This window comes from Urocitellus parryii, chromosome 8, assembly GCF_045843805.1.
Source record: "Urocitellus parryii isolate mUroPar1 chromosome 8, mUroPar1.hap1, whole genome shotgun sequence".
NCBI lineage: Eukaryota > Metazoa > Chordata > Mammalia > Rodentia > Sciuridae > Urocitellus > Urocitellus parryii.
Window position 1 is genome coordinate 131,640,794 of NC_135538.1, and position 15,089 is coordinate 131,655,882.

General features: G+C 53.0%; 2 protein-coding genes across 2 annotated transcripts in view; one reads left to right on the plus strand and one right to left on the minus strand.

Annotated features, from left to right (window-relative positions):
* The first annotated feature begins 567 nt into the window (after positions 1–567).
* On the plus strand, positions 568–3,016 carry Foxc1 (forkhead box C1). Its single transcript, XM_026398924.2, has one exon. It carries the CDS (start codon positions 568–570, stop codon positions 2,224–2,226), a length of 1,659 nt encoding a protein of 552 aa, XP_026254709.2. The 3' UTR covers positions 2,227–3,016.
* An 11,098-nt stretch (positions 3,017–14,114) lies between these two features.
* Positions 14,115–15,089, minus strand: part of Gmds (GDP-mannose 4,6-dehydratase) — a 632,956-nt gene continuing 631,981 nt past the window's right edge. Inside the window, exons 10-11 of the mRNA XM_026398920.2 lie at positions 14,796–14,864; positions 14,115–14,500 (exon numbers count right to left, since the gene is read on the minus strand). Of these exons, the coding sequence (XP_026254705.1) occupies positions 14,438–14,500; positions 14,796–14,864 (132 nt within the window). The 3' untranslated portion in view covers positions 14,115–14,437. The remainder of the gene's footprint in view (positions 14,501–14,795; positions 14,865–15,089) is intronic.

Sequence of the window (15,089 nt, forward strand, 5' to 3'; positions counted from 1 at the left end):
TGGGTGACGGATGCTCAAAAGTTCAGAAGTTTTCCCAATGCTTCCTTAAGCGGCCGGCGCGCGAGAGACTGAAAAAAGGTGACGCGGGGCCCGGGAAGGCGGCCGGCGCGCTGCCCCCCCGCCCCTGGTTATTTGGCCGCCTTCGCCGGCAGTTCGGGGCAGTCTCCTGGAAGGCGCAGGCAGTGTGGCGAGAAGGGCGCCTTCTTGGTCTTTATTTTTGGCTCTTTTTTTCCGTTTGTGCCTGGAAGTTGTTCTGCGAGTTCCTCCAAGGCGGTTAGCCGCATCCTCGTCGGGCCCTCTCCCCTCTCAGCGACCCTCCCTCGCGGCTGCCGCGGGTCCCGAGGTGGCCGGAGGCGCCCCAAGAGCCCCAGCGAGCGCAGGGAGAGGCCGCGCAACCCAAGGCGCTGGGAGGCGGCGGCGGCCGAGCCAGACGCAGCGCGCCGGGCCAGCACCAGCTCGGCGGGGCCGGGACTCGGACTCGGACTCAGCGGCCGGCGCGGCGCGGCCGGGCCGGAGCGAGGGTGGGGGGCGGCGGGCGGCGCGGGGCGGCGGCGGCGAGCCGGGGCCATGCAGGCGCGCTACTCCGTGTCCAGCCCCAACTCCCTGGGAGTGGTGCCCTACCTCGGCGGCGAGCAGAGCTACTACCGCGCGGCGGCGGCAGCGGCCGGGGGCGGCTACACAGCCATGCCGGCCCCCATGAGCGTGTACTCGCACCCGGCACACGCCGAGCAATACCCGGGCGGCATGGCGCGCGCCTACGGGCCCTACACGCCCCAGCCACAGCCCAAGGATATGGTGAAGCCGCCCTACAGCTACATCGCGCTCATCACCATGGCCATCCAAAATGCCCCGGACAAGAAGATCACCCTCAACGGCATCTACCAGTTCATCATGGACCGTTTCCCCTTCTACCGGGACAATAAGCAGGGCTGGCAGAACAGCATCCGCCACAACCTCTCGCTCAACGAGTGCTTCGTGAAGGTGCCCCGCGACGACAAGAAGCCGGGCAAGGGCAGCTACTGGACGCTGGACCCGGACTCCTACAACATGTTCGAGAACGGCAGCTTCCTGCGGCGGCGACGGCGCTTCAAGAAAAAGGACGCGGTGAAGGACAAGGAGGAGAAGGACCGGCTGCACCTCAAAGAGCCTCCGCCACCGCCGCCAGGCCGCCAGCCTCCGCCCGCGCCGCCGGAGCAGGCAGACGGCGCCGCGCCCGGACCGCAGCCGCCGCCGGTGCGCATCCAGGACATCAAGACTGAGAACGGTACGTGCCCCTCGCCGCCCCAGCCCCTGTCCCCGGCCGCCGCCCTGGGTAGCGGCAGCGCCGCCACGGTGCCCAAAATTGAGAGCCCCGACAGCAGCAGCAGCAGTCTGTCGAGCGGGAGCAGCCCTCCGGGCAGCCTGCCTTCGGCGCGACCGCTGAGCCTGGACGGTGCGGATCCCGCACCGCCTCCGCAGTCCGCGCAACCTGCGCCGCCGCCACACCACAGCCAGGGCTTCAGCGTGGACAACATCATGACTTCACTCCGGGGGTCGCCTCAGGGCACAGCCGCGGAGCTCAGCTCTGGCCTCCTGGCCTCGGCGGCCGCGTCCTCGCGCGCGGGCATCGCACCCCAGCTGACGCTCGGAGCCTACTCGCCTGGCCAGAGCTCCCTCTACAGCTCCCCCTGCAGCCAGAGCTCCAGCGCCGGCAGCTCCGGTGGAGGCGGCGGCGGCGGCGGCGGGGGCGGCGCTGGGGGCGCTGGGGGCGCTGGGACCTACCACTGCAACCTGCAGGCCATGAGCCTGTATGCCGCCGGCGAACGCGGCGGCCACTTGCAGGGCGCACCCGGGGGCGCGGGCGGCTCAGCAGTGGAAGACTCCCTGCCTGACTACTCTTTGCCTCCAGTCACCAGCAGCAGCTCATCGTCCCTGAGTCACGGCGGGGGCGGCCAGGAGACCGGCCACCACCCTGCAGCCCACCAAGGCCGGCTCACCTCATGGTACCTGAACCAGGCGGGCGGTGACCTGGGCCATTTGGCGAGCGCGGCGGCGGCGGCGGCGGCCGCGGGCTACCCCGGGCAGCAGCAGAACTTCCACTCGGTGCGGGAGATGTTTGAGTCGCAGCGGATCGGCTTGAACAACTCTCCGGTGAACGGGAATAGTAGCTGTCAGATGGCCTTCCCTGCCAGCCAGTCTCTGTATCGCACGTCCGGGGCTTTTGTCTATGACTGTAGCAAGTTTTGACCCCCTTCCTGGTCCTGGCACCGTCAAAGCCGAACTGAATAGAATCCCAATGCAGGAACAGCCGAAAGAATCCATCAATGCAAAATCGAAACTAAAAAATATGCAATTTAAAAATACGAGAGATATTCAGCACACCAGCAAACAGATTCCCTTCCCAAATTCAACTCACCAGCACCAGCTCAAAGAAAACTATTTTCTTAAAAGATTAATCCAGAGCCACGTCCACTTTGCCTTATCTAAATAAACAAAAACGTAAACTATTTTGTACAGAGACAGCAAAATCATGGTTTATTAAAGGACAGTGTTACTCCAGATAACACGTAAGTTTCTTCTTGCTTTTCAGAGACTCGCTTTCCTGCTCCTCTCCTCTCCCTTTCCCTGCCTTCTTCCTTGCCTCTCACCTGTAAGATATTATTTTATCCTATGTTGAAAGGAGGGAGAAAGTCCCGGTATATGAAAATCGCTTTCTTTTTATTCATGGACTTGTTTTAAAATGTAAATTGCAACATAGTAATTTATTTTTAATTTGTAGTTGGATGTCGTGGACCAAACGCCAGAAAGTGTTTCCAAAACCTGACGTTAAATTGTCTGAAACTTTAAATTGTGCTTTTTTTCCTCATTATAAAAAGGGAAACTGTATTAATCTTATTCTATCATCTTTTCTTTCTTTTTTGTTGAACATATGCATTGTTTGTTTATTAATAAATTGCCATTCAGTTTGAATGAGACCTATGTCTGGATACTTTAATACAGCTTTAATATAAAGAAAGATTTCAGAGATAAAACACACTAGGAGTTACCTGCTCTCCGCCTAAATCTCTGAAAAAGAGAAACTCTCTGACTAGTCCATGTAAAATTTCACTGAAATTCTTTTTGTTTAGATCTTTTTTTTTTTTTTCCTGCAGCATCTTCTGCAAAATGTACTGTACAGTCAACTTGCTTTGTGGCTAGTAAAAAAAAGATAATTTCCTAAACAGATTTGAGTTGGCATATAAACAAATACTTTTTTCTCAGTAATGACAGAACATGATTTGGAAATCTTAAGCCCATGAATCAGCAGCAGTCTTACTACAGTGATACCTGTGTGTAGAGAGATGCAAATGTGCCTGAAGATATACACAGATGGATATTTGGCTCATGTTTCCCATATAAAATTGCATTGCATATTATACATCCCTGTGAGCCAGATGCTGAATAGATTTTTTTCCTATTAATTTCAGTCTTTTGTAAGAGGAAAAATAAACCAGTTTTTAAGTATATGTATATAACTCATCCACATTTACAATCCTTCGTGTGTTATGTAGAAGGGTCGATTTTTTTTAAGATACAAATATACTGAGGGTTGGAAAGGGATATTTAATCTTTGGGTAACTATTTTAGAAGATATGTTTGTAGAACAATTATTTTTGAAAAAAGATTTAAAATAATAACAAGAAGGAAGGCGTCAAGGGCAGAACATTTAGTCTGGGGTGGTTTCTTTTCAAACCAATTTTTTCTTGTTAATTTACAGTTAAACCTAGGGGGCAATTCGGATTGCCCCCTCCCCCCCTTTTGTAAATAACCCAGGAAATGTAATAAATTCATTATCTTAGGGTGATCTGCCCTGTCAATCAGACTTTGGGGAGATGGCGATTTGATTACAGACATTCAGGGCCTTTCAGTTTGTTTTCGAGATAATGCAGTTTCCTATCTGCCGCTCCTATCTAGAGACAACACTTAAGCAGTAATTGCAGTTGCTTGTTGTCAAAATTTGATCATTGTTAAAGGATTGCTGCAAATAAATACACTCTAATTTCAGTCAAAAACTTCTCTACGTGGCCTCTGATTCGCTCGCTCCCCTCCCCCAGAGCCGTAACCTAATAGCCGGGGAAGATCGCAGCGGTGCTGGCGCGGTGTCTCTCGGTTCGGGTCAGGCCGGCCCTGGCTGGCGTTTTTAAATCTTCTAGGTCCTAGGTCCTAGGGCTGCTTGGAGTTTCTTAGGATTCCCCTTCCTGGGGGATAAGATGGGGAGGGGGTGTGAAAGGAAAGAATCCACCGACCAATCTAGTGGAGTTGGTGCTTTGCTCCACTTTGGAGAACCCAAGGTGGAGCTGGGATCTGCGTACAAAGGGTCTGGTGGCCAGAGCTGGGTTGTCTAGGCCCCAATGGGGAGCGGCAGCAGGTGACCCTACGGCCCTGTCGGGTTGACCGGCTTCGAGGCTGAGTAGCTGGAGAGCGTACAGTTCTCGGTAAATCTGGTGCAACTCTTTGCAGAGGGGAGTGGGGGTGGCTAGTGGAGCCCCGTGGCCCACCGCTGGCTTTCCAGCTGGGGCCCCGAAATCTTGCGAGTGGCGTCGGACCCCGACGCCGGCTTCTGGGACGCGGCTCCCGGATGGGAACGCTCTTCAGCTAATTAGCTGTAATTACCCACTGCGGCCCGGGGGCCCGGCTTCTGTTGGCGTTTGGAGCTCTTTCCTCCTCCCACGCTCGCCCCCGCCCCGCCGCCGCCCTCCACGGATTCCCGACCTCGCCTCCGCGGCCTCCTCCCGAAATAAGTTGTTTGGGGGGAGAAAATAGAGTCAAAGGAGACCTCTGTTAGGTCTGATGGGTTAATCACAGGTTGCGTCGGGATGCCGGGAAGACCTCGCGGAGCGGAAGGTGGCCAGGAGCAGGCGTGTGTGAGTGCCGAGGACCAGGGTCACCGGCACGGAAGACGCACCTTGGGGCCCTGGCGATCGCGCCTGGGGCAGCCGCCGAGGAGTTCGCTCCCCTCCTCTCCCCGCGACTCCGACAGGCGCTGCCCGGCCCCACAAGTGCTCCCATTTCCTTCTTGCTCGTCACCTTCGTTTTGGAGACACACGTGTGTTTGGGAGCCCAGCCGGGTTGGAAAGGTCGGAGGCACTTCATTGCTCACGGGTGACAGCGCGCCCCGGGTGACAGCGCGCCCCACAGCCTCGGCAAGCACAGGGCCCGGGACCACTGGTTTGCACGACCACCTCCCAAGTCCTACAGGGTCCCCAATCCGCCAACCTTGGCCTGGCCGTGCCGGACCTGTCCGGGCTAGCGCTGTGGCCCCAGGCAGCCTCCAACGCAGGGCTGCGTCCTTGTGCAGTGTGTGAGGTCGGTTTACAGACGCCACAAATCACTTGGCAGTGGCCAGGCAGGAAGTCGCTGGGCCTAATGAACGCGAGAGGCCTGTGTACGTGAGGCCAGCTCCTCGTGTTTGGGGTCCACGTGCCCGCAGCCCTCGCCATCTCCGTGGGCCTCGCCTTTGAAGCCCTAAGGATGTCGCCGCCTCAGCCGGCCGTGGGCCTCACCCCAGCCTGGCCCTGTAGAGCTAGGTGGGCTTCTTGCTAGGCCGCGCTGCTCCGAGGGGTGGCCTGCGGGACAGCTAGGTCTGCGCCCCGCACGCCTCCCGGGAGTGCACTCGGCCTGCCCAGAATCCGGCAGCTGGGGAGAGCTTGGCAAAGCGAAGAGCCGGCAGGTTCCCAGCAGGGCCCTTCCCGAGCACACCAGAGTGTGGAGTGGGCTCCTTGTAGTCCTTCCTATTTGGACCCTGCAGCTGGTGAGAAACCGGCTGTGCGTATGGAGTTGTGACTTCTGTGACCGGCGGGGCCCCTCTCACCACAGCTCCTGGGAATGTTTCCCTGCGTGCCAGAGGAGAGTTTCTCAACTATTTTCATCCTCTTCGATTTGAAGTTTGAAAAATTAGGCATGGAAGACATATGGGTCTATGAAGGTGCTTGTATTTATTTCTGCACGATTTGCCTACATAATAGTTTAGAAACTAATTGTGAGTGGGAGAAGAGAAGGTCTGCTCCTTATTCTTTTTTAAAATCACAAATGTATAATTTTTCTACCATCAATACGTTTACTTTTGAATTTTCATATCCAAATTCAAGAAAAAAAAACAATTTGTGACATTATTTAACCTGGAACTTCTTACTCTGGTGGTTCACATGTTTGAGTTTTACTCTTTTTTTAAATTATAAGGATTTTTTTTCCTGTAAAATGTTCTGAGAAAAATTTCTTGATATTTTAACTGCTAGTCAGTTCATTTTGAAATTAGTCTGCTGATGGCAGGCAGGGTCCGGTCCGAAGAATCAGCTAATTTTGTAAACTGCCTCTGTAGAAAGCTTTGGATAATAAGTATTTTGTCCTTTATACGCAAGTGGGGTATGTTTATTTTCTTAGCAATATATACTATGAGTGCATGAATGCTAGCATGCTATATGCCACATAAAATCTTGCATTTGGCATAATGCATGTGTGGTAGGAACACGTGCTGTTTTGTAGGGTTATGTAGTTAGCAGGCCTTTTTCACCAGGCTGCATGCAAACAAGCATGCATTTTACAATCTATCATTCCACACAGTTTGTGTCATTAATAATCGATGTTTGCAGAAGAATAAGGCTCAATTGTACTGGTTGCCTGTAAGCTCCTGGCTGTTTCCTGTCGGGTCAGAAACAAGGGTCAGGAAACAAGAGTGCCTTATAGCCCTTTTGGGCTCTCCCTAACTTTGATAGGTGAAGAAAGTCATGACACTTTTTCTCTTTCACCCTGTTCACTTGGGGGCCGGGAGAGTCTTGGGTTTTAGGGTGGAAAGCCATTAGTTTTGTTCTTAATGGTGTAAAAGTGGAGAGACCCTGAACTATGCATGTTCAGGCAGCCTGGTCTGACAGCCCAGGAGGGACAAGAGGCATCCATACTCTATCCAAGCCTTAGGCAACCAAATCAGTATTCTTCCGATTTTTTCTACCCGCATCTCACATCTTAGCTCTCTAGGAGAGGGACCCCTTTTGCTTTTGAGTGGACCACTGGGTCCTGCTTGGTGTTTCAGAGTCTTCTTTTTTGACTCTTCTCTACTCATTTCATGGCTGGTTCATGAAACCATTAGCCTTTCCCATCTATTCATAAACAAATGTCGTGTTAGGGGTAAGATTGATGGTGGTCTAGCAATAAAACTAGCCGGCAGGACAGAATATGATTTGATGTGGGCAGGGACTCCCCGCCCAGCAGAAAGATTAGGGTGTGGGGAGTAAAGGGACCAAGAGGGGTCCGGGAGCGCAGGAGAACTTCCAACAAGGGATGTTTGATTTATTCAGACAGTGACCACTTGGCAGGAAGGTAAATCCACAGAGATTGGCCAGGGGACCCAAATGCCAGCCTTAGACACCCTACTTCTCTGAAATCTCTTATTTGAATTTATAACCCAGCCAAAAGTTTCCTGGTAAAGAGACTTTATTAATGCCATTTTTCACTCCCACTTTCCTATTTGGGCCCTACCTCTATAGTTAATTTTCCTTCCTTCTTTATTCCAGCTCCCACTTTCTGAGTGTGTATCCAACATAACCATTAAGTTGTATGTGTCTCTGTTTCTTCGTCTTTCTCTTTTCCCCATCCTTGCCCTGAGGCCCCTGGAGTTTCTCCCGGATGTCCCCTGCTCCCAGTTTGCACTGCCTCTGGTGGCCTCAAGACCCACCCTGTGCGGAGCCTTCTGGGGGATGGGCCGGATGCAGCCTGAGGGAGCTTTCACCGAGGCCTTGAATAGACCTGGGGCCGCACAGGAGCAGAACTGTCAGGTTCCAGGTCCAAGTTTGGTTGGGAAAGGAACAATACTTAATTAAATGAATTCCAGCTCCAAAACCCATTCAGGAGAGTGAAAGCCACTTCTCCACCAACGTTCTCAACGTGATTAGGAGTGGAAAATTGAGCAAAATGTACCATGTCTGCCTTATTGGAAACCAAAATAAGGTACAGAGAGCATAAGGCTCGACAGACCTTTTTTGCCTCCTTTCCCATCTTACCTTGGCTCCTAAGAAACTCTGTTTTATATTAGGTTTTTTTTATTGTTTACTTGATTTTTTCCCTCACTGATTTTAAATTTGTAGCATATTGAGCGTATTATAGGAGATGCAGTAGGATCTGGAATTTCCTTGCATGTAGGCCCCAGTCTGTCTTGGAGAAGAGCAGAGCTCCCTCTCCAAGGAGAGCCCAGGATTTGAGGATAGGCTGGGTCAGCTGGACCTGAGAGAGGGCCAGGCATTGCTTCCAGCTCAGAATCTCCCAGCCTGGGGTCAGGAGGGTAAATTGGAAAGCCTCCGTGTCACTTCCCAAGGCCCCTTGCCCTAAGGATGTGTCTCTCCCAAAGAGCATGTTTCTTCCAGTCTACCCACAGGCCCCTTCAAACCTGATGGTTTTGGAAAGCCTTGTTCCACTAGACTTCCTACCCTCTTCTTTCAGCTGCCCCTACAGGTTGCTCTCAGGAAGGGGACTGGGTGGGCTGCCTGTTTGCCCTTAAATCAAAATAGCTTGGTGCTACTTGGGTGGGTATGGGAGAGCAATTTGTGTGTCCAGTGGGAGCAGCAGTAGGGTGGTCAGGGCTGGGCAGCTGAGGTTTCTTTCCTGACCTGGGTGGTAGGACCCCCTGGCAGGGTAGAGAGGTGAGGAAGGCTCAACCCAGGGGCTGGGGAACTAGAATTTGGGGGGAATGAGAGGGTCTGCTGAAAGGCTTTGGGGACAAAATGGAGGGAAAGACAGTGGCGAATGGGGTGGTGGGACAGAAAGGGAGGGAGGAAAGGAGGTGGGGGGAGAGAGGGCGGGGGAGAGAGAGAGAGAGAGAGAGAGAGAGAGAGAGAGAGAGAGAGAGAGAGAGAGAATGAGAATGGGAATGAATATGAATCCCCCCTCCCATACCTTCTCCAGGGAAAAAGCAGGAAAACCAACACATTTAGCGCCATTAACTCTTAAAGGCCTCGGCATTTCCTTCAGTATAAAAGCAGGTCATTGGTCCCGGAGGCTCGTTAATGGCTACAGACGTGCAAACCGGACAGGGCTGAGGAACACATGTTTCAGTCGAGATTGGATTCTTAAAAAATCTGCTGGTAGGGGAAAAACGAAAACTGTTCTCTGAGTCGAGCGAAATCGGCATTTCCGCTGGTGCAGAAAGGAGCCTTTAGTATAGTCCCAGGAGACCGACGTGCGGGAGGGAAGGGGACAGGGGGTGGCCCAACCGGGTCCGCAGCCTGCGCGGGGTCTGCAGCCAGGGTTCGCCAGCCGGTGGGGTCGGGCCTGAGGCCTTTCCTGAGTCTAGGTGCCCAGGACAGCCCTGGCTACTGAGCCCGAGGCTTCTTTTCAATTCCAAAGATCAGTTTTGTTATTGTGGCCGGGCAGGCTAGTTTGGGCAAGAGAGTGTGGGCTAGCCGGGGGCGAGGGGCGCAACCCCCAGAGACACCGGGCTAAGTTGCTGGGGAGAGCTCTGGAGAGGAGGCCCATGTGGCTTCCCCAGTCAAGGGCGGTGTGGGTGTTAGCTATTCCCAGAGAGCGCCCAGGGGTTGGTGTCCCTGATCACCGGTGGTCCCGGGTCTCTGCGCGCACCTTAGCCCCCGCCCCCCGCCCCGCTTTGCGTCAATAGACTATCCGGGAGGTGCAGGGCAGGACTTTCAGTGTGTTTGGTGCCAAAACAATAATGTGCCATGTTCCTCCAGCATTTGTCCGCTGGCTCCAGGGAAGGCCTCCCCGGCAGCCCCGACCGGGAGTCGTGTCCTCAGAGCCGAGGAGAAAAGGCCATCCTCTCCCGGGTGCAGCCGCGCGCTTCCCGCGCCGGGCGCTGCTGGGCAAAGAGGCACAACAGGAAGGCTTCGCCAGAGGGCCCTTCCCAGGCAGTTTCCTCGCCATAAAAAGCCAGACTCCAGCCGAGGTCCTGACCCCTTCCAAATATACATTCTCTCGCCCGCGGCCCGTCACTCCTGCCCGGCCTTCGGGCTGTGCAGCTTCTTCTCAGGCCCGCAGGGACCCAGTGCCGCCCCGAAGCATCGGGAGTCCGAGGAGCCCCAATTTGTTGCCTTCCCTTGTTCACCAGCTCCCTTGCCCTCGTGCTGTTGGCCTGAAGGCTGCCGCGCAGCGCACCAGTGAGCCCAGGGCCACAGATGTGAGGGTTTTCTTTTTATGAATGACAATGCTTTCTCACCTCACCTCTGCTCTGGAGACACCCCCCCCCCCCAGTTGGGAAGCGCGAGGCTGCAGGCCACTATACACGTGCAGGGTCCGAGCCCGCTGGGGCCTGAGTTAAGGGACTCCCGGCCTGCGCATGCGCACGCGCGGCGCCTCCGGGTCCCAGGCGGTCAGCGGGCCCATTTAGCCTCTCCTTCGAGGCCGAAGCTTGGAAACCCAGAGATTTAGAGGCTCGCAGAAGGTCGAGGTGCTAGTGAGCTGGCCCAGGCCTCCGCATCGGCCGTCGGGGATCTTCGAAGCCACCTCAGCAGCGCACCCAGGCGGGCACCTTGGCCCCAAAATTCAGAGATCAAAGGGGCAGCATAAACTTGGGCGTCTGCTGTGTGTGACCCTGACCCTGGAGGAAGGGCGGGAACCTGGGAGTGGGCGGTGGGGCCGGAGGTCAGGCCGCGATCTTGGGCCCCCAACAGTCATTCTTGCTCAGGACTCGTTTGAGGATGTGGTGGGGGGCCCTGCCATCATATTCTTTCTTAACTAGGACCTTGGGAAGATCTCTGGGGGTTCTGGTCACTTCCGGTGAGAGTCGCAGGAGAAGCCCACTACATGGAACTCTGCAGATTGCTGGGCAGCCTCGAAGGCCAGGGTCACCGAAACGGTGGTGGTCCAGTAGCAGGCCTTATCCCCAATGGCAAGCTACCTGAAAATGTGTTCCACCAACCCCAGGTTATGTGCGGGGACAGGACACAGGGTGAGGGAGCAAGGGACTGCTGGGCACAGGGCAGCAGTGTCTCATCCTACTTCCAAAAAAGACTCAGGCTCTGTGTTTTCAAAGGATACTGAGAACCATGGGAAGCCAGGACTGTAGGGTGTGAGCCACCTCTCAGAACTGCCTTGTGTCCCAGTTGTCCGCTGCTGTTTGTGAAAATTCTCAGTACCCCCAATTGTGAAATATCCCAGTGTTTGGGGAGGTGCAGATGGCATGCTGGGACTTTCTGACACACACACACACACAATCTTTGTGTGACACCCGCATGGGAGCTCCCCTACTCATGACATCCTCTGAGTAATTAAGGCTACATACAGTGCCAGGATTGATCGGAAAATATTCCATGTATGAATTGGATTCTCTGGGATACTCTTTAAAACAGAATGCCAAATACAAATACCTTTTGCTTTGAGGTGTTTTGAGGGAAGGGCTTAGAAAGTTGTTTATAAGTGATGCACTTGTTTGTTTAGTTGCTGGGGATGAATCTGGGGCCTAATGCATTCTAGGTTAGGCAAATGCTCTACCCCTGAGCTACACCACCAACCCCAAGGTTATTATTTTAAAATAAAAACTTTTAAATGTTGCCTCTTGCTCCTAGTTTTAATAGCATAGAAAAAGTAGTATTCACCAGCAGCCCACCAACTTCTTGGCTGCCAGGGATATGGGGTTTGGTGGTTGGTGTTGGCAAGGCCATTAAAAGGGAATAAAAGAAGCCTGAAACGATTTCTATCTGTTCACAGCCCTGGATCTGCCCCTTACCTGGCACACAATTCAGACAGGCAATCTGGCTTCCTAAGGAGCCATCTTGTGCAGAGCATTATCTGTGGAGCACTTTAGCACTTTCCTTAAGGTGATACAGCCCCACAGCCAGCCCTGGGCCCCTACACAGCTGCAGAGGTGTGACAGGTTTATTATGGTGGGGCCTAGCTCACTTGCTGGCTCATAATTCCTTCAAGAGCAGGCAGATAAAGCCCACAACTGGGGCTGGCAGGCAGGTCAGTTGGAAAGTGAGGCCACTGGGCAGCCCAAGTATCTATACTTGTCTTTCCTCTAATGAACAAATATGGGTTTGACTGCTTTGCCATAATAGTTGGGCATACTGAAAGTTTAACACTTAGTTTTTACCCACCCCCCAAAAAATCATGGTGGGAGATGTTTTATAATATTTAAAATTAACAGCCCAAATTTACAAATCAGGAAAAAGAGAATGCTTACAGGACAAAAGAAAATACATTGAAATGAAATTGAGATTTAAGATCTAAGAATCCCTTTAATATGGATTGTCTTGAAGGATGGCCACAGGAAAGAAAAATACAGAAGCAAATCTGTTCTTTTTTTCTCCTTTTAAACATACATCCCATCAGGAGAACAAATGAACCCCCCTCCACCCTGCCAGCAACTGAGGGGTGAGAAAGAATGAGAAGGTTGCAATTAACAATAGCTTGTTCCTTTAAAAACTGATGCTCCAGTCAATGTTGAGAAGTATGATTTAACAATGGCTGCACTGGAGTTGTATTAAACTCCTGCCTAGAATCTCTCCTACTCCTCCCTGACCAGCTTATGATGGCTTTGGGCTAAAAAGCCACAAAACATTGTATTAAATGGGGTTACTGTCAGCCTGAAGTCGCCTGAAATATTCTCTTCTGGGTGTGAGATGAAGGGCTAAAGTGGTCAGAGAAGAGGTGCCTGTCAGGGTCAAGGCAAAGAGGAGAGTGATTATTTCTGAGATTTGTATGTATATAATTGTGTTTGTGACAGTAGGTTTTTGAGTTGTGTTTGCAAGTGTTTGTGTGACAGTGTGTAAGATGTTATGTTGGTGAGTATATTTGTGAATGGATGTGTTTTGTGTGTGACAGTGTATGCTTTTGTGCAACAGTGTGTGTAAGTATCCATTTGTGAGTGTGTATATGTTTGTGTGTGCTTACCAGCCCACCTAGTCCTGGAGGCTCGGTCTCTGAGGGACCATCTGCTTCCAATTAGCAGCATCCAGCTTGGGAGTTGGGAGAAGTCTCCTCCTGGGGCAGCTTCTGAGAACCGGGTGGGCCAGCTCAGGCTGCCCTAGTTCTGCTCCATGGAAGCTGAGGCCGCCCAGGCCAGCATGCTTTCACAGGGACTGGGGCAGCCACACAAAGAGCCCTCTCTCCTACACCAGCCGTTGGAGCCCTGATCCTCCCCCAGATCATAAACCTGCCTGAGAAGACATTCAGAAATAGTTCACGCATACTCACACACGCATGTGCAAAGGCTGGAATTCCATTTGCTGTAAAGTTTTATATTATTTTGCTTGGAAGAGAAGTGTGTAGGGGGGAAGAGTCCTGACCTAATTTGTTCTAGGGCAAATTACTGTATTTCATGCGGGGGTATACACCTGTACACAACTCTTTGCTTGCTGCCTGGAGGTATTCTGTACATATTTCTGTCAACCTACTTGTAGCTGTACACTGTACATACATAGTTCAGGAGCATTTGCCTGTGGTCACACCCAGGACACCTAAATGATGCACTCAGTGAAACTGGATCCAGTGATCTGAGGCTGGGCCTTAAATGTCTTTATTATAAATTCTAATTAACACTGACGTAGTTCAAGTGTGTGGCACAATGTCTGACACATATTAGGCACAATATAAGTGGGTTGAATGAATAAACCAAAATTCAGTTTAAAAAGTGATCTAGTACTGATGAGAAGAGGTTGTAAATAAGCATTGTGTGAAAGATTCTAGACCCCAAGGAAAGGAATGAGCGAAGACCTCTGGGTAACCCAGGGGCACGGAATGCTGCAACAATATTTACTTACCTTCAAGTTTCTTCTTGTAACCCCATTTCTCAAGCTTTCTTTTGAGATGGTGGAAGCCCAGTGGTTTCTAATTATAGTCAGCAGAGACCAGAGAGGGTGTGAATGCCTCACTTTTACTGGAAATCAGTTTCCAGAGTAACATTGTTACCAAGAAGGGAAAGGAACGTCTCAGGCATCGAGGGGACTCGATGGAAGCCTACAGGGTCTTCGGAGCCCTGGCTTGAAGGGAGCAAAGCCTGGGGGAAACATTTTATTCCAAGGCATGGGTTTTGGCATTTTTGTTTGGGGCCCTTATAACTGTTTTTTATAACTTTGGAAAAACATAGTGACTCTGTTAATGTTAGTTCATAAAAAGATCATATTTAATAAGAAAAAAACAATTTGAAGGCCCCAGAATTTAAGTTGTCTAAGTGACATAATTTCAAGTAAATATGTGAATATGTGATTAAAACATCTTGATTTCACAAAACCATTCAGAGGAGGCTTCGACAAAAGCAAAGCGGCCAAATCCCGGAGTGTCACGTCCCGGTTGCTACAAACCTGGCGGCCCTAGCTCCCGCCAGCGGGGACAAGGCAGTGGCGGCGAGGGTCTCAGGGTACCGACTGGATTTGCCTGCCCCTCCCGGGTACATCCCAGCGCGTGTCTCCGCCTGTAACCCCGCACCAGCCGGCGCCAAGAGGGACGACAGGTCGGAGGGCGCCGGGCTCTGAGGCCGCGCTCAGGCGTTGGGGTTGGTCCTCATGAGCTCCACGTCGGCGTGCACCATCTCCCTCACCAGCTCCTGCCACGGGAGACACAGGGTGGGCGGTGAGGGAGGAGCTTCTGGCACTCTCTCCGGGTGACACCCTCACCCCGGGTGGCGGCCCCAGAGAGGCCTCGGGCACCCCGCCCGCTGCCCCGGGCCGCCTCCGCCAGGCCCAGCCCTCCCTCCTCCCCAGCCCGGCCCTCCCCGCCTCCCCGCCCTGGGCACCGCAGACGCCGGGCGGGCCTCACCCAGAGCTGCGGCCCCAAGCCCCGGCCGACCTGCCCCGCAGCCGGCGACTCGGAGGATTCTGCACCATGAAGGCGACACTTACATCAAAAGCGACCCGAGGCTTCCAGTTCAGCTTCTGTTTCGCTTTGGTGCAGTCTCCTTGCAGAAAGTCCTAGGGGAAGAGATGGACAAAGCGGGCGTGCGTGGGTCGCGAGGCGCGGACACCCATCGTCTCGCACTGCCGTCGGCCGCGCGCTCCCTCCCGGCGCACAAGGCTCCCCCTGTCCCTTCTTAGGGTCCCCTCCAGGCGCCTTCCTTTGCGGCTCTCGGGTGCGGTAAATCCCTCAAGCCAGCTAGGTCCCTGACAGCGATCAGTCCCAGCTCGCTCCAGCCACCT